General features: G+C 40.6%; 2 protein-coding genes across 6 annotated transcripts in view; one reads left to right on the top strand and one right to left on the bottom strand.

Moving 5' to 3' along the window:
* CDC20B (cell division cycle 20B) overlaps positions 1–13,424 on the bottom strand; it is a 41,788-nt gene extending 28,364 nt beyond the window's left edge. Inside the window, exons 1-2 of the mRNA XM_036065703.2 lie at positions 13,362–13,424; positions 12,830–12,892 (exon numbers count right to left, since the gene is read on the bottom strand). Coding sequence (XP_035921596.1) covers positions 12,830–12,892; positions 13,362–13,424 — 126 coding nt within the window. The remainder of the gene's footprint in view (positions 1–12,829; positions 12,893–13,361) is intronic.
* GPX8 (glutathione peroxidase 8 (putative)) lies at positions 1,370–12,907 on the top strand. 5 transcript variants are annotated; one of them, XM_078067323.1, is made up of 4 exons: positions 1,370–1,595; positions 2,151–2,412; positions 6,156–6,327; positions 12,728–12,907. In XM_078067323.1, exons 1-3 carry the CDS (start codon positions 1,392–1,394, stop codon positions 6,317–6,319), a joined length of 630 nt encoding a protein of 209 aa, XP_077923449.1. In that variant the 5' UTR covers positions 1,370–1,391; the 3' UTR covers positions 6,320–6,327; positions 12,728–12,907. The 5 variants fall into 5 exon arrangements, with proteins under 5 accessions (XP_077923449.1, XP_077923450.1, XP_035921606.1 ...); XM_078067324.1 differs by lacking the exon at positions 12,728–12,907 and adding an exon at positions 9,385–10,854; XM_036065713.2 differs by lacking the exon at positions 12,728–12,907 and having other exon boundaries at positions 1,370–1,442; positions 6,156–6,781.
* Positions 13,425–18,445: the final 5,021 nt, after the last annotated feature.

The following is an 18,445-nucleotide window of genomic DNA, read 5'->3' as shown; positions in this document are numbered from 1 at the left end:
TTTATCCGTCTCTGACAGGTCGTACATGGCTAAGCTGTGGGTTCAGCTCATCTACCCCCAAGAGCACACACCACAGACGCAGGGCCCAGAAGCTGAGCTGTAGCTTCCTGAGCACATCCTCTAAAGTGCTAAAGATCTAATCCTGAAGGGAAAGGGCACAGCCACAGTTTTTCAGATCCTTCCGTGCACTTTTTCCTAGCATCTTCTGTAATCACACCACGACCCCAAAATTCAGGCCAAATAGAATGAAGCACCTTCATTTGAAATTTGCCGTGTGTCTTAGGGAAGAGGCTAAGGTGACCCAAGGACTGCAGCCCTCAATTTCCCGTCCATTCATACCCCTGAAATTTTCAACAGTGAAGTTAGGCCTCCTATAAGAGGCGACAGCCGCGGGAAAAACAAAGACAAAAAAAAAAAAAGGAGAAGAAGAAGAAACAACTAGATGATGCACCCAAGGAGAGGTGGGTTTGGGGGATTTCCTTGTTTGTTTTTGCTTTCTTGGTAGAATTGTCTAATTTAATTGTTAAATTCCTGATTTATTATACAGTTCAGTTTTTTTTCTGTCTACAGGTTGCAGCCCATTAAATCATTGTCATGGGTCAGAACCAGGCTGTTTTAAAACTACCATAGGCGTATCAACAGTCAAAGGGGAAGTATTGTTTAATGAAACTTCTCAGTTATGTATGTCTGCGTACTGAGTTAAATTGTAAAGTGCATTTCTTACTGGGGGTCATGATCAAAAATTTGAAAAACACTGGACTATAGTTTGCTTTACCATAGAGGAGGGTTTTTTTAAGCCTTCATTGTGTTTGATCTGTTTATTTTTGCTATATTCACCTGGCACTGCCTTAATTAGATGAAGTCAGAGCAAGCAGCCCCTTCACATATTTCTCTGCCCTTTCCACTATAAATTCCTAGAACTCATGTAGCAAGTTTAATGCGTACGTATAATATTCAATTCCTTCAGGCTATATACATCGTATTAATAGACCACATTTAATCTACCCTCTGAACTATTCCTCGGTGGTGTTTACCCACTCCCCTACATTTAACCAGTTACTGGGAGGGCTCAACCCACAGCTTGCGCCCTACAAGGGCACCATCTTCTGGTGAAATATTTTGTCAGGAGAATGTTAAAGAACTATCAAAAAAGTCCTGATTTTTCTAGCAAAGATTGCAATGGGCATCATAAATACATTGATATTCTTTAGCACTCTTTATTTTATCCAGGAGTTTCACTCCTTTCCCCATCTGAGAAGGGTCTTTCTATTCCTTAGCAGGGAAAGAAGCTAGTCTGTCCTTCTTGGTTTTCCGTTAAACTGAACCAGTGTCAAGTTTCAGCTCCTCCTCAAATTCCAGCCTGCTGAGACTTCCCTCTAGAATCATCCAAAATGGAGCCTCTTACAGCGTACCCTTTAAGATGTTCAGGGTCGAAAGCAAAGGTATTTGCAGTTTTACTGTCTATGGTTCTATGCACAGTAATGCTATTTCTCCTACAACTAAAATTCCTAAAACCTAAAATCAACAGCTTTTATACCTTTGAAGTGAAAGATGCAAAAGGAAGAACAGTTTCTCTGGAAAAGTTTAAAGGCAAAGTAAGTTGCATCTTCTGATTTTTTTTTCTACTGTTTGTTCATGTTCTCTGTTTAATGGACTCAATTTTTCATTGTTAAAGGGTCGTAAGTTATAATTTAGTCTTCAAAGTAATGTTATTAGTGTATCTCGCCATCAGAGTTCTCATAGTGTATCTGCTTCTAATTGATAAACTCTGACTGTCCTGTCTTCAGAGGCGTGCTGAATTAATACTTTAAGTTGTTTAGGAAATTCTTAGTTAGTAATGGGAATATGGAGACATTAAGAAATACTAATTCCATAATCTAGCAACATTAAAAAGCACTTATCGATGTTCTTATCATCTTTTATTTAAAAACAAACTGTTGTATCTGATGCTTTTTTTTTAACGGTGGTGATCTTTCAGAGTCTTAATTCATGCGTCCAGGTTATGATTTTCAGTAAAATTGGGTAGGTCTAAAAATATGAAATAACTATCTGCTTCAAAATGGTTTAGGATTTTAACTACTTGCAGAATTCTTTTTTAATCTTTTCTTTGCTTCACTTTCCGGTTGGATTTTTTTTTCTTTTTCCGGGAGGTTGCGCTAGTTGTAAACGTGGCTAGTGACTGCCAACTCACAGACAGAAATTACTTAGCACTGCAGGAACTGCACAAAGAGTTTGGACCATTTCACTTCAGCGTCTTGGCCTTTCCATGCAATCAGTTCGGAGAATCGGAGCCCCGCCCAAGCAAGGAAGTAGTATCTTTTGCAAGAAATAACTACGGAGTGACATTCCCCATCTTCCACAAGATTAAGATTCTAGGATCTGAAGCAGACCCTGCATTTAGATTTCTTGTTGGTAAATATCTACCTTGCCTCGCCAATTTAATGTTTTTAATTGCTTTTCATGTTTAAAACAAAGAGACCAGGACCATAGTCTTCTATTTCATTTGAAATGTCTTAGTGGGAAAGCTTGATAAAACTATCAAAGAGCCAGAATCTCATCTTTTGTAATTTTCTAGAAGTTATGCTTCCCTGAAATCAATGTTTTAACTTCTTGAATGGCAAAATGAGTCTACTCCAATGTATTTTATTCCTTGTGATCATTTTCCTGAAGAATTTACTTGAAGTGTGGTCATGGCTATCTTCACAAAATAGCTTCACAAAATAGCTCTTGGGGAAATGGCCCTCTCCATTACTAAAGCTATCCATGTCTCATGAATATTGCTAGGCATTAACAGTTAGACATATCTTTGTGGTTAATTTTATGTTGCCTTACTTGTCTGAGATACTATCCTCAAGGATGAATGATATCTTGGTTTACCAGGCTTTTGCTAAAATTCAAAACAGAATATAAGGATTTTTTTGAAGGAGGGTGATATTAGGCTATTTCTAAAATTAGGCTAGCTACAGAAATCTGTTTAAAGATTTTCCAGGGGGGCACGCCTGGATGGCTCAGTCAGTTAAGCGGCTGCCTTCGGCTCAGATCATGATCCCAGGATCCTGGGATCGAGCCCCATGTCGGGCTCCCTGCTCAGGGAGAGCCTTTTCCCTCTCCCTCTGCCTGCCGCTCTGCCTACTTGTGCTCTCTCTCTCTCTCTCTCTCTCTCTGTCTTTCTGTCAAATAAATAAAATCTTTAAAAAAAATAAAAATAAAATATTTTCCAGGGCCAGTTAGCATAAATATAGTGAGATATAGTGACTAAGGGCATAGGTTTTAGCTCCAGTCTCTGGCTTCAAACCCCTGCTCTGTTGCTTTTGCTGTGTGGCTTCAGGTACGTGACTTAACTCCTCTGTGCCTTCCTCATTTGTGAAATGAGACTATCAATAGTACCTACTTCCTAAGATTGTTTGGAGGATTAAGTGTATTAATAGTAAAAGTAAAGTATTTATATGCTGCTTACACCATGCCAAACACTATTCTAAAAGATATTCAGCTAATGTCCTCTCATCTGACTTATGCAAATGATATCCTCAGTCCTATTTTCAAAGATAATTTGAGTTTGGATAAAACTATGGCCCTCAGTCAGACAATCAAGCTTCCAGTCCAGTAAGTCGGCTAATGATGTTCTATAAAATTTAAGTGTGAAATCGGAATCTTTTAAAAACATTATATTTAGTTTCTAGGGAAAATTAATATAATGCTTAATACCCTGCATAGCAACCAGAGTGATGTCTTCATTCCTTTTATTTCCAGGATACACTGGGGAAAGAAAAGCCAGAGCACATGTCCTTGTAATCATTTTCAATTCTAGCAGCCAAATATATGGGCATCATAGCTCCTAAGTTCTTCCCCTTTATCACTAAAAAAAGCTCCTGAAACTCCACCTACCCCATGTAATCAAAAAAAGTCACAGTGATTTAAGGTGGCACTGAAGTTAGGTGAAGCTCCAGAGACAAAGACTGAGATCAGGGCGCCTGGGTGGCTCAGTCGTTAGACGTCTGCCTTCGGCTCAGGTCATGATCCCAGGGTCCTGAGATCGAGCCCCGCATCGGGCTTCCTGCTCAGTGGGAAGCCTGCTTCTCCCTCTCCCACTCCCCCCGCTTGTGTTCCCTCTCTCGCTGTGTCTCTGCCAAAATAAATAAATCTTAAAAAAAAAAAAAAAAAAAAAAAAAAGACTCTGAGATCGTAGCCAAATGAAAATTACATCTTTTAAAACTAGCCAAAATGGACAGTAACTGATCACGTGGCCACAAACAGGACCACTCTGCACGTGTGTGCAGGTGTCACTAAACAGGGCGTCTGGACGTGGAGGCCCGTGGGGACTGAAGCTCAGCCATAGCAAGGCATGTGCTGAGGGGGCTGTACCCACGTGGAAGGGTGTCTTTTCCTAATTCACACCAAGATGTTAGGTCAGCTAGAGAGAGCTCTGCCCTGACGCATATTATCTTTAGAGACACGTTTTCCATTATAGAAAAGGGCAATTTTTCGGGGCGCCTGGGTGGCTCAGTCATTAAGCATCTGCCTTCCTCTCAGGTCATAATCCCAGGGTCCTGGGATTGAGCCCCGCCATCAGGCTCTCTGCTCCGCAGGAAGCCTGCTTCTCCCTCTCCCACTCCCCCTGCTTGTGTTCCCTCTCCTGCTGTGTCTCTCTCTGTCAAATAAATAAAATCTTTTAAAAACGGGGGGGGGGGCAACTTTTCAAAATGATTTTAAGATGGCTTTAATGTAGTAGTATGATGCTCACACTGAGTCACTGATGTTTGCTCTAATCAGAAATATTTTTCTCTAATAATGAAATAAATTTAACGGCTTGGCATGGTACACAAAGTAAAACACATTTAAGTAATCAGGCTACTTTTTGTTTCTTATTTTTAACCTATGCTCTCTCGTTGGCTCTTTTTCTCAGCACAAAGCAAAGTATTGCACACCTTAAATCTCTAGGCAGTGTGTTCCTTCTACCTACTTAATTACTATTTCTGAAAGAATAGTTAACACTTGTTATCTGTTTCCCTGTCTCAGTTCCCTTCTTAGATCACTGTGTCTGGCTTCTTGCCAGGATCTCCTGAACCTCACAGGTACCAGTGACATTGCCACTCTGGCCCCCTCTTTCTTCCTTTCAGGTTCCTCCTTTCCATCAACCCTTAACTCGCTGATCCTCAGGATCCTGCCACAATCCACTGGCGCTCTTCTTATTCTATCCCCTTTCCTTGAGTGAGTTCTCTCTCTCCTCAGCTCCAAAGCCATATATTCAGCAGCCTCCTCTGGCTGGATGTCCCACATACACCTGAATCCCCTCCTATACAAAAACGAATTTGTCATCATCCTCCTAAAATCTGTTTCCTTTTCCATAGGAGTAGGAAGGTCTGTGTATCAGTCCTGGTTCTACCGCTCACTAGCCATGAGATCTCGAGTCTAGGACTCCATTTTTCTCATCTGCAAAATGGGGTTAATAATAATACCCACCTCACAGGGTTGCTGTAAAGATTAAATGAAAGGATCCATTTAGAGCAATGAGCACAGACTACTAGGTACATAGTAGACAAGTTATTTATATTTTTTTCTCATGTTAGTCAATAATGCACATCAATTCTGGATAGTGTAAGTGGAAAAAATCTACATTTCTTACATAAATTAAGATGTATCATAAGGACAGCATAATTTCTCAAAGTAATATGATTTAACATTATATGTCAACTGAAATTAAATAAACACTTAAAAAATATGATAAAGAATTCCTTTCCATTTTTGTCTACATAACATGTAACAATATTAAAACCATAGATAACATTTAATATGAAAAGAATTCCATACATGCCATTACCAAGGACCATTAGAACATCATTTTATCTTTTAAAATGTTAGGAAACAAAGTTTTGAGTGAGAAGGTAAATTTTTTGTTGTTTAGATCAAAGATCCAAAATAAACCCTTTGTTTCGTGATTCTCGATCAGTAGAATCATCAGTGAAGTCACCAAATATACAGAAATATGGTTACTCAAAGCTTGAGTTTTGCTTTGTTTGGGTGCTTTGTTTTTTGTTTTGTTTTTGACATTCCTAGAATTTGATTCTAAAGTTGTCACTTACACAGATACTAATAGAAATGACTATCTTAGCAAAAGAATAAAATTATACTCATGAAAATATATTCTGGTATTTTAGATTCTTCAAAGAAGGAACCGAGGTGGAATTTCTGGAAGTATCTGGTCAACCCTGAGGGCCAAGTTGTGAAGTCCTGGAGGCCAGAAGAACCCATTGAAGTCATCAGGCCTGAGATAGCAGCTCTGATTAGACAAATGATCATAAGAAAGAAAGAGGACCTGTGAACATGGCAGTGAGTCATTCAGATGCAGTAGTCGGAATATAGACATGTCTGGTGGGGGCGGGGGGGAGGGTGTCCCATCTTAAAGACTCTGACAATTAAATGTGGCCCTGAAGGATGGGGTGTTTTGTTTTTAGGATACTTTGCCAGTGAGTGGTAATGAATGTCCCCAGGTCAGAGATGTTACCTAAAGCAAAAATAAAGAGTAGCTAAAGAATCAAAATACAATATATTAAATATTTCATCTGACCACACTATGTAATTCAGAATAGAGAGTCACCAATGTGCTTCAATATCCTGTTGTTCACCTTGACATTTTCCAGGATTGTACTTGATGGAAATGCCAACACACTAGACCACTGTTTGAATTCGAGACACTGTATGTGACTGAAATTTCGGGAGTAACTAACTATAAATGGCTATTTTTATGTAATAAAATACAAAATAAACATTGAAATATGTGAAATAGAGAGATTCAAATCCCTATATACTTGTGTTTCATGTACAGGATTTTGTTTCTTTAGGTTTTTTTGGTTTTGTTTTTTTTAAGTACAGGTTCATAGTATGTTTTATTATATCTGCCCAAATAGTCACTGATAAATGACAGTATCCTAACATTTGAAAAAGCCTTCATCACTTTCAGTATTTCTCTATTATTTTCCAGAAGCAACTCAAATTTTATAAATAGAATATTAGTAGTTGAAATACAGTCTTTATTTCTGAATGAAAATCCTAAGTGTAAGAAAAAGGGAGTGTTTAGTGATTTAGCTCAAGTCTTGATATATTAATTTTGGTTGCTCATATAGTCAGACTAGATGAGCCATTTGGAAAGAATTCCATGCCACATCATTCTGATAGCTGAAATAGTAAGAATCAACTCTGACTCATCAAAGGTCTGAATGTAAATGGGGGCAGTTTGCAGTCACACCAGCCTTAAACATCAGCAGTCACTGAACCCTTCGATAGAGTCACAACATGCTTTTTCTCCCGAAGTCATAACCTTTATGTTTTGTCAGTCTTGTAATTATTGGCTAACAAAGCAACCTGCCAAGTTGGTGAAGGCTAATTATTGCCCCATGAAATAGATATTCATTTCATGAAGTCAAGAGGAAGACTAGGGCAAAAGAAAAAAAAGGGAAAAGGCAATCCTGTAAAATTTGGCTAAGAAGGAAGACCCAATCTCAAAAGCCATGAGTTGGCTCCCAAATTCTGACCTGACTAATGCAAGTGAGGATGGTTTTATATGGTGAAATCAGTAATGCCACCTCATATGTAGTTCTGGGTAAGTGTTTAAAGTTCTTGGACAAACCAGAAATACTTCCCCGAACACCTTCTCTTTCAAAGTATGTGTCCAACCACCCACAGTTGGGGGTATAGTTTCTATTAGAGGTCAAGAAGATTTATAAGGATAGCTTCAAGAATGGCAGGTTACTGTGTCAGCAAACCTGCTTGTACCCCTCACCAGCCGTATGACTTTGGGCAAGTCACTTGACTACTTTTAGATTTGCTCACCCATAAATTGAGGTCGGACTGAACAAAGAGCCCCTTCCAGCTCTATGAGTCAATGACCATGCTTAGCAAGGTGTCTTCAGTGATCAGACACAGAATCAGTACCAATCTGAACTGTTTTTGAATAGAAGCCCCCAAACAAGCCTATCTGTCCTTTGCAATTTTGCCCCAAGAGCATAGAAGCAGTTTGAATTCTGAGCCTCTAAGCAAACTTTTGTTCAGGGCAAACTCTCCAAGTGTTGTTCCCAGAGCACCCTTGCCATATACCCCCACTTAGGACAAGTGCCACAGGACTGCTACAGAGTTTTACGTGCTCACATTAGGGGTGTGAGCAGAAGTGCATACGGCAGCCCTACACAGGCTGTGCAGACTCCCCACCGTCAGATGGTGATGGAGCTGCACTGGGGACCGGCCAGCACTGTCCTGGTGAATGCAGTTGAGATGTCCCTCCTGCCCAAAGTCACTAGTCCTCCAAAGCCATATAAAGGGGGTTCTCAGTTCTAGATCTCCAATCCTGGTCACTTTATTCAACCTAGAGTCTCTACTATAGTCAGTGCTTGATTCTCTCCCCTTGGCCTCTGGGTATGCAGGGAAGGCAGCTGGGGATTTGAAAGTGTGTGTCCACGATCCTGTAACAGTTAGGCTCTCTGTGCTAAAAGAGGGTATAGAGCCATCTGCTGATGTCCTGCTACCCGTAACTCCAATGTCTTACGTGAATTCCACCAGGTATGCACATACAGAGGAAAAAATTGTAGCTTTCTTGAATTGAACATATCTTCCCTGTCTTGGCATCCAAAAGCCTGAGACATAGACTGCTGTGTCAGCTGAGGAGTATGACAGAAAATAGCTGGTATCACATCGGAGGGTATTCAGTTGCCCTTATGATGAAGGGACAAAATCAAATGCACTTCATTGTGGTAATTCATTGGCTTGAAGTTTGGTTTATCCAGAAGGTGGGAAGGAGTCCTTCATTCTAACTCCTAATCTTCATCTCATGGCACATATAGCCATAGTGTTGGAGACTGGAATAAATATGAATTTGCCTGAGATACACCCTGAGAGTCAGACTTCATTTTTGAAAATGCTTGATAATTATAGCGTATCCATAATATGTATATGATTCCGAGTAATTATGGTATATATGGCATCTACCCAGAGGTGGCTGATAAATAACCGTCACCTCTCTGGAGGAGGGGTCCCAATTTGCAGCACTTGCCAATTTCCATGGTATAAATGCTCCCACATGGCCAACTTCCATCTACCAATGGTTTAATAACTGGCATGCCAAATTTCGGAAAATTTAACAATCAGTTCTCACAAACCACTATAAGTGGGCTCCGGGACACCAAAATTCTTAAAAATCAGACTTGATTAGGTTACCATAAGGATCTCCAAAGAGAAAAATCTAGAGTGAGAACTTACTATATATTATTTATTTTTATTATAAATATACTGTTTAGGTAGGTTATATGAAAATGTGGATGTACAGTTACTGAAATATGCTAACAATATGCTATATAATCACAGTAAAATATAATGACTTAACTGGATTGTCTATAGGTAACCTCAAGTAGGAAAAGACTGCAGTAAAAAGAAAAAGAAAGAAATGTAGACAAAGCCTCAGAAGAAAAACAAAAACTGTTTTTTGTGTGTTTCAACACACTAACTGTTTCAGAAGATGACCTTAACAAGCTTAAAAGTCTTCAGTGGTCCCTGTATAAAATACTATGTTCATTCATGGTGTTTCTTTGAAAGAAAAATGGTATGTCTGCGTGTAAACAATATGGGGACACTTTGTCCATGTTTATTCCTTACCTGGATTTCATCTTTCCCATGGAATAATAAAATTCTAATTTAACTGTCACACCTAGAAACTAACACACCACACTGTTCCCCACTCTTCTCTTCCTTCCTCTTGCTGATCTGTTAACACTTGGGGGGAATGAATGAAGAGTAGCTTTGAAGTCCAAAGTGTGGATCTCTCTCTTTCCCTCTTACTCCTATGGAAACACTGATCTTAATTTCTCTTTATTGCATTCCATTCTTTCCCTCCTTTCTCATCATCTCAATAATATGGAAAGGAAGAACAGCTTTAAATATGTATTGTTTATTGAGTATAAATGTTGGCATTTTATGTCTTGTTCTTTAATTTAAAAAAATTAAAATACAAAGGCCAAGCCTTCTAAATTAAGTAGGTTTTATTTTTATCAACATGTCAGAGACTTTCCATAAAAAATAACACATTGAAATTTAACCTTTTAAGAAAAAAACAAGATGAAAACAATTATCTACACGGAAGGCATCCTTAAACAAAAAAATGCTGGAAATAGAATGATAATGGGCAACAGTGAAAAGAGAATGAGACATGAAAGTAGCAAAATGCATAAAGAATCCAATTATAGGCATCTATCTCCCATGGTTTAAATGTTTAAACTTAAATAAGGTAAGAATAAAAATTGTTATATCAATAATTTATAGTTCAGTACAGTAGACGGCAATATATTTCTCACATCTCACTTAGAATATAACTAATTGACCACACCACCAAAATCAGTTCCATGAACTTGCTGCAAATGTCCACATGAGGACATGTATGTCACTGTACGTCTGGGACCCAGCACGTACCTGACACTGTTGCATGGGCCAAAATGGCCTCCAAAGGAATCAGAATACATTTAAAAGCATATTGTACAGTCAATTCTTCCCACTTCACAAGCTAAATCTCATGCTTTCCTCCAAATATTTTATGAGTCTGTGACTTCACAGAAAATGAAGTGAATAATTGAGGCAAATCCTCCAAACGATTCAACCCCATCCCACCCCCAAAATTTCCAATTTTCTTGATATTGCAAGTGAAAATGTTTGAGTTGACTGTCTCATCTTGAAAGTTACCTCAATTCTCCTTCCAGCTGGTACATACACATGGTTATAGAGACCTGCTCTAATGTCATATTAAGAAACTGATTAGAGAGAATACTAAAGATTTAGTTGAAAACTTAGAGAAACATTTTAAGCTTTCCCTTTCACATTGTCATTGTATCCTAAATTTTATATTAAAAATAAATACATAATTTCACAAATACTTTCATACTGTGTACCCAGGCCTCCAAAAACATTAGCTGGGAAATTTTTTAAGAATTAATTGTATTGGGGGGCGCCTGGGTGGCTCAGTTGGTTAAGCAACTGCCTTCGGCTCAGGTCATGATCCTGGAGTCCTGGGATCGAGTCCTGCATCGGGCTCACTGCTCAGCAAGGAGTCTGCTTCTCCCTCTGACCCTCCCCCCTCTCATGCTCGCTCTATCTCATTCTCTCTCTCAAATAAATAAATAAAATATTTTTAAAAATTTAAAAAAAAAGAATTAATTGTATTGGTTTCTTCACCATTTATAAAGCTGTGTATTGTATTATTACTGAGTAACGGAATAGCAATTACAAGTATTACGGTAACTAGTGTCCTGGTTCATAGCAAAAAATAAACACATGATGCACACACACACACACTAATTACAGAACTAATTATACGCTGATGTCCATTGTATATGCAATAAGATAGCAGTTGTATGTTAGCTGATGCCATTCATATATTCAACCAGCTAACAATACACTGCCAACCCATCACACACAGGTAACTAGTGCAGCTTGTTAATGAGAAGAATTTATCCAGAAGCAAGTGGCAGGGTAGTTGTGGCTGCCAAATTGACCCAAAGCAGCCAGCTAACAATACACTGCCTACCTGACTCAGGTCACTGCAGCTTGTAATGGCTCGTGACGTCACTGAAGCTACATTTGCAATGTGAAACAGTGGCAGAACTGTAATCTTAATAGTCACATAAAAGAAAACTTTAAACAAAACTTCTTCCTCCAAAACTGTCATTAAATATAAAAACATTATTTTTAAATCTCCTCAAAAACTTAAAAACAAAAACTTTCAGAATACTTGCACTTAGCTATTTTAAAGTAAATGCTTGGATATCAAAATATGGTATCACGGTACATGCGAATCAACAAAAGTTATACTTAACTGTAGCCTTTCCAATTACTTCTATTTACTGATCCAAAGACCAGTTGTCTGTATTAGGCAGCAAAATATTTAGGAGTAGTCATGGCAATACATAAGCTAGGCAAAAAACAAAACTGCTGCTATTTTGGAGGGGAAAAATCAATATTAAAGTATTTAGGGAATTTAAGGACTTAAAATTGTCATTCATTGTCTCCCACTATAAATAACATTAGTCATTGCATTCTGAAAGGGCCATTCTGTGTTTATTGTGTCACCACTGAAATATTGAAAAATTTAAAGAAGATTAAGAAAAAATATTGATGGGTTTGAAAATAGAATCCATGAGTAAAGTTTAAAGGAGTAAGAACAATTTCGAGAGAGAGGGCAAGGTGAATGGTGATTATGAGAGATTTAAAGCATATGAGGGCTGAAAAAGAAGAAAAACTCATCTAGATTTGTTTTCTTTTTACACTGATTACAAGAGTAGCTTTGGCCTTTGGCTTCAAACTTTCAAGGAGAAAAAGTACTACATTGGATCAACTTCAAACTACTAACCGGAAGGACAGACCATCGATTATGCCACTTCTCCTATTGTCCACAAGATGGCACCATTTCCATTTCTTTTTTGGGAGGTGGGGCAAGCTTTTAAATGTAACAGTGGCAAGTGCAACCAGCCACTGTTAAAATAAAATTCTAACAGCCAGCTAGCAATGCACTGCCTACCTGACACATCCATGCTTCATCCTTTTCTGTTGAGGCCAAAACTAGAAAGCACCAGTGATATACAAATTATTACCATTGTCAGGGATCTTCAATTCCTTACAGAAATGGGGGGTGAGGGGAGTGTATAGTTAGACTCTGTAGTTAGTGATATCTTAAGAGATTGATTTTTTTAATTTTCAGATCCTCATACCAGGCCATACTTCCAACAAATACCTTCTTTAGGAAGAATTATTTTGTTCAAGATCAGAATTAAGAGAACTAAAGCAAGCACCAGACGCTCACCCTGGGAGAACCTGGACTTCTCTTCTGCTTCAGGTCTTTGGCGAGCACCCGCATGACATTCTCCTTCGAAAATATAAAAAACATATGGAGAGAAAAACTATTTTTATTTTTATTTTTTTAAGATTTTTAAAATTTATTTATTTGACAGAAAAAGACACATCGAGAGAGGGAACACAAGCAGGGGGAGGGGCAGAGGGAGAAGCAGACTCCCCGCCGAGCAGGGAGCCCGATGCGGGGCTCGATCCCAGGACCCTGGGATCATGACCTGAACCAAAGGCAGCCGCTTAACGACTGAGCCACCCAGGCGCCCCGAGAAAAACTATTTTTAAAAATCATAATGTTACGTGGAATGTTTCTAGGTCCTCAGCTTGTCCAACTGCATTTACTCTTTTTCTTTAGCAAGCAGGCACCTCCAGAATACAACTAAATTACACATCTCAAAATGCAGGATCAGGGTTTAGAGTTTTGTGCTACATCTTGGTCCTAGCGCCTTCGACGAGAAACCCCTGGGAAACAAAAGGACGTCACTCACCCACATCATCTCTTCTTCTGTCCGGACCCTCCTCCGGGCGGTGCGCTCCAGTTTCCACTCCATCTCCGGAGGACTTCCCGCTACCTGGAGTTTGGCCTCCCCTCGATAGGCTCTGGTTTTCCCCTCAGGTCTAAGCCGATCTTGACGCCTAATCGTCAAACCTCTAGAGTCTCACCCCGCCCCCCCCACTATCATTTTTCACCCTTAACTTCCATTTCCCCCATTCCTCCCACTGCTCCTAGACGGCATTCCCCAGGGTACTGTTTAAAAAGCCGGCGGGGCGGCATCCGGAGCGGGAATCCCCCTGTCCCGCTTCTCATTGGCCAGCGCTGCGGTGACGTCAGAGGCCGGGAGGGATTCCCCCCAGCGCGCCCGGCCGCCCGCCTCCACCTCCCGGCTGGCGGCCCTGCCCCGCCGCCGCCTGCTCTTTGTCCGCGGAGGCGCGCACAGAAGCGCCAAGCTTTGCCGCGAGCAGTGGCGGGCCGGATCTGGGCCAGGCGCCGAGGGCTGTCACACCAGCAAGAGATGAGAGGGTTGGCGGGCGAAGAAGCGGGTTCTGTGAGTTCACGTTTTTTCCATTTTCAAGGGGGGGGAAAAAAAGCTTCGTTATAACGGGGCCTTCTCTCCATTGGTAATGTTCACCGTTTGTGTAAACCACCGATTTTAGACGTGTTCCCCCAATGTGTTCATCAGCTCTAGCTCCATTTTTCAAATAGGCAGGAAAACGTGGCCAGATTTCTGTGCTAATGAGAAGGGGGAGCGATCACATTGATTCAGTAAGTTCTTCTCCGCTGTAGCCATTTGAAAGTGGTCAGGTTCTCTCACTTGAGCTTCCGAGCTATCTTCCCCAACAAGAGGTTAGTGAGCGAGATGAAAGAGTTGGTGAGCGCTGGTGACAGGGAGCACCCCAGGAGGAGTGCAGAGCCAGCAGGAAAGCTGAGCAGACTGGGGGCTAAGTCATAAAGGAGAGGATGATATTGGGGGTTAAGGGAGGGAGTTAAAGGGAAATGACAAGGAGCCAGATGGGCTGTTCAGCCTTAGCAGCCCCACCTGAGCTGCCACGGGAGGCTGGCTGTGCCACATGGCAGGAGGGCAAACTCTCTGGGAAACCTCTGAAAGACTGGCAACCAGCTTTTCCCTCCCAGTAACCTCCTCCCTCCCTTCCCCCATTTGACGCTGGATTGTTTTTGCTTTAATGCAACATGTGGGTTTGGGCACTTTCGTGGTGAAAGAATTCGTAGACATCAGATACTCAAAAGGGTCAATGATTTAAAAAAAAAAAAAAAAAACAACTAACTAAACTCACTCTCCTGTTTCCTTCTTACTGAAAGCAAGGAAAATTGACATCAAGGCTGAGACCCAATCTTGAACCAGTTTTCCATCTGCAGTGATAAAAGTTAGGGAAAATGCTGCACAGGGTAACAATCAAATGAGATTTATCAAAATGCTTGATAGCCAAAAAACCCATGGATTGAAATATCTGTAAGTTTTGGGGCGCCTGGGTGGCTCAGTCGTTAAGCGTCTGCCTTCGGCTCAGCTCATGATCCCAGGGTTTTGGGATCGAGCCCCGCATCGAGCCCCGCATCGGGCTCCCTGCTCGGTCGGAAGCCTGCTTCTCCCTCTCCCACTCCCCCTGCTTGTGTTCCCTCTCTTGCTGTCTTTCTCTGTCAGATAAATAAATAAAATCTTAAAAAAAAAAAAAGAAAGAAAGATCTGTAAGTTTCACCCACAAGAATTTTACCTTCCTTGTAGTGCATTCAATTTCCAGTAAATCCTTTCAGCAAACATTGAGGCTAAATAAAGTGAAATATTGGCTGAGAGTCAAATGTATTGTTAATTTAAAGATCAATTTTGCAAATGCCAGCTAAAATTAGCAGCATATTGGAAATAATATGGAAGACTTTTTGTTCTACTTCTAAGTATCATTTTACATGTACCATTTATGAGAATGGGTACAAACACAGGAGTAATAAAAACCAATTCAATTAATGAACTTGGAAACCCATGTAAACTGTGATTTTAGAATTCATCTCCCTACAAGTACTAAGAATAGGTGAAATACTCTTTTCGAATTTAATTATCTGTAATACACTCATAAATTCCATTTTAGCTGCTAATTTCATAGCATATCACACCGCCTCCAAACGCCTTTTTTCCCCTAGATTAAAACAGAAAAGTAAAAGCCAACTATTGTCTTTTTAAAAGTTATTGTGCATTTAAATATCCATATTGAAATTTAACAGGAATGAAGGAAATAGAAAAATCACCATTGGCAAACGGTTGCAGTCAAGGATCATGAACAGTAAAACTGGTGTACATATGATGAGGGTGTTTGCCTCCTATGATCCAATACAAAAAGGAAAATCACAACTTTTCATTGGACAAATCTGGCAGCCACCACCTCAACCAAGTAATAAATTAACCTCACCATTAATGACATATTGACATCCTGTGCCTCCTGATATGATGCACTGGGAAGGGCACAACATAAATTCTGTGATATCTTTGCCAAAAAACCAAACAAACAAAAAACTGCATAACCTGAATTTAATAATGAGAAAATGCTAAACAAACCAAATTAAAGGACATTCACAAAAATAAATGGCCAGTAGTACTCTTCAAAAGTGTCATCATGACAAAGAAAAACAGAGAAACTATCACAGATCAGAAGTATCTATCTAAACATGACAAATGCATTGTGAGATCCTGGATTGAATCCTGGACCAGAGGCGGGGGGGGGGTGGGGGGGGAGGAGATTTGTTGGATAATTGTAGATACTTGAATATTATCTATAGATTAGTTAACAGAGTAGTAGTAATGCTTATTTCATACTTATAATCATTGTGCTATAGTTGTATTAAATGTTAACATCTCGGGAAGCTGTATGAAGGATATAATGGAATTATTTGTACCATTTTTGTAACATTTTTCTAAGTCAAATTATGTCAAAATAAAACTTAAAAATGAAAAACATATTAAATATCATGTGGTCATATGAATAGAAACATTATGGCACAATTGTTTGGGACGAAATAGAAATATCCTGTAAACATTTTATCTTAGTTTTTATCAAATACGGTTTAGGAATAATGTTAATGTGTAGGTCTATGTGCCTGTGAGTAATTTACTATCTTCAAAATGTTTCCTCTTTGTGAGCGGGTTTTGCAGGCAGATCTGTGATAAGGACAAGGGCTGTGAGGAAGAGTCCTCCGCCAAGGCCAAGGCCAATTCGACGGATTTGCTGTAAGGTGAGGGGGACGAGAGGAGAAGCAGGGAGAAGGGAGAACAGGCGAACGTGAGAACACTTTTCTTGATTCCTATCTTGCCGGTGCTCTGAGAGTCTGAGCAGGTCCCTACGGATGGGAAGCGAGAGGTATCCAAGCTTCCCAAATGCAGATTTTTTTTCAATTACATGATCACGTTTTCTGAATAATAATGTTACGTATCTCAAAAATGCACCATGTACAAAGTCAGCGCCCTTCATCCGCCCTCCCAGCTTACTCCTTTCCCCAGAGCATCGTCAGACCATTTCCAATGCATTTACATAGTGTGTCCTCAGAGTTGGGCGCTGTGGATCTTCCTACGTAAATGCGATCTCGCTGTACTTAGCGTTTTGCAACTTGCTTTTTCTACTTCACCGCATTCAGTTGCAAACCGGAGAGCTTCCGCATCCCCAGCCCCAACTGTCGGTTCTCACGCGGCTCGGCGCGCAGCGTCTCCCGGTGGGCTCGCGCCCCCACCTGGCGCGCACCGGCCCGCCCCGGGCTCGCGCCCCACCTCCCGCGCCAGCCGGCCTGGCTCCGGCGCCCGCCTACTGGACAAAAGGGACCGTTGCTGTGCGCTGTAACCGCCCCTGGCGCACGTGCCCGCCGGGCAGGAGTTGGCGGAAAGCGCCACTGCTGGCGGGGTCAATACAGCTCCAGCCCACGTGCGACGGGGAAGACCGGGTGCAGAGGAGATCGCGGGGTATCTACGCTGTGGGAGAGTCGGGAAGTTAGCCGCGAAGTTTGGGGAAAGAAAGGGAAGGAGACCATTGTGTTCTGGACTGATGAACTGTCTGAGCATGTCTGCGCCCCAGAATATATAGCTCAAAATAGCTCATGGGAAGGAATGGATGAATCCCTTATAATTCAGACTATCAGCAGGACCCGAAAGACAACTTGTAAAGGTTCTAGCAAGTAAAAGCCTCAATCGGAAGAGTAGTCAACAAAATACCACCTCACCTGCGGTTACATTGACTTGTTACTTTTTTGGTTATAAGTAGTTTATGTACATGCATATTTTTCCATTACTACCTGGTTTCTAAATACAGGGTCTGTCTTCTAAAATATATTTCTTTAAAATATATTTCTCTTAGGGGCGCCTGGGTGGCTCAGTCGTTAGGCGTCTGCCTTCGGCTCAGGTCATGATCCCAGGGTGCTGGGATCGAGCCCCACATCGGGCTCCCGGCTCGGTGGGAAGCCTGCTTCTCCCTCTCCCACTCCCCCTGCTTGTGTTTCCTCTCTCGCTGTGTCTCTCTCTGTCAAATAAGTAAATAAAATCTTTAAAAAAATGTTTTAAAATATTTCTCTTAAAAAAATTTAAAAAATAACGTATTTCTCCATCCATTTTACCCAAGATGAAGGGTAAAATTTGCCCAGCTTAAAGCATGAAATCAGAAGATCACTTCACCTTCAACTATTTAGCTGCTTTAATGCATTTTTCCCTTCTCTTGCTGCTTAGGGTAGCTCTTGCACAGGATGCTAAGATACTTCCCCACGATCTTAAGGAATGTAAGGAAAATATCAAACTGAAATCATTACAAATCTGTATAAAACCATGGATGATCAGGCATATGAACATGGTGCCCCCTCAAAGAAATAAAGGCTCATGAATGTTTGGAAATCCTTTTACTAGATATCTTTCTTACCAGCACTTCAAACACAACACAATCCAAAACAGAACTGAGAATCTTTCCTTATTCCTCTTCTCCCCAAACCATGTTTTCACCCTATTCCCAATATCCCCATCTCCCTGGTGGAACAGGGTCAAAGTCATCCTCCTTTAAGACTTTCTCTTCCCATAAGCCCAAACCCAGATATCAA

This window comes from Halichoerus grypus, chromosome 2, assembly GCF_964656455.1.
Source record: "Halichoerus grypus chromosome 2, mHalGry1.hap1.1, whole genome shotgun sequence".
Taxonomy (NCBI): Eukaryota; Metazoa; Chordata; class Mammalia; order Carnivora; family Phocidae; genus Halichoerus; species Halichoerus grypus.
This window is presented reverse-complemented; position numbering and strand designations above follow the sequence as displayed.

What these genes read in the sequence shown, in the direction of transcription:
- GPX8 (XM_078067323.1), top strand. Translation starts at nt 1,392, where the DNA reads ATGGAGCCTCTTACAGCGTACCCTTTAAGATGTTCAGGGTCGAAAGCA. An exon ending in TGGAAAAGTTTAAAGGCAAA is followed by an intron (nt 1,596 to 2,150) that starts GTAAGTTGCATC and finishes TTTTTCCGGGAG; the next exon opens with GTTGCGCTAGTTGTAAACGT. An exon ending in TGCATTTAGATTTCTTGTTG is followed by an intron (nt 2,413 to 6,155) that starts GTAAATATCTAC and finishes CTGGTATTTTAG; the next exon opens with ATTCTTCAAAGAAGGAACCG.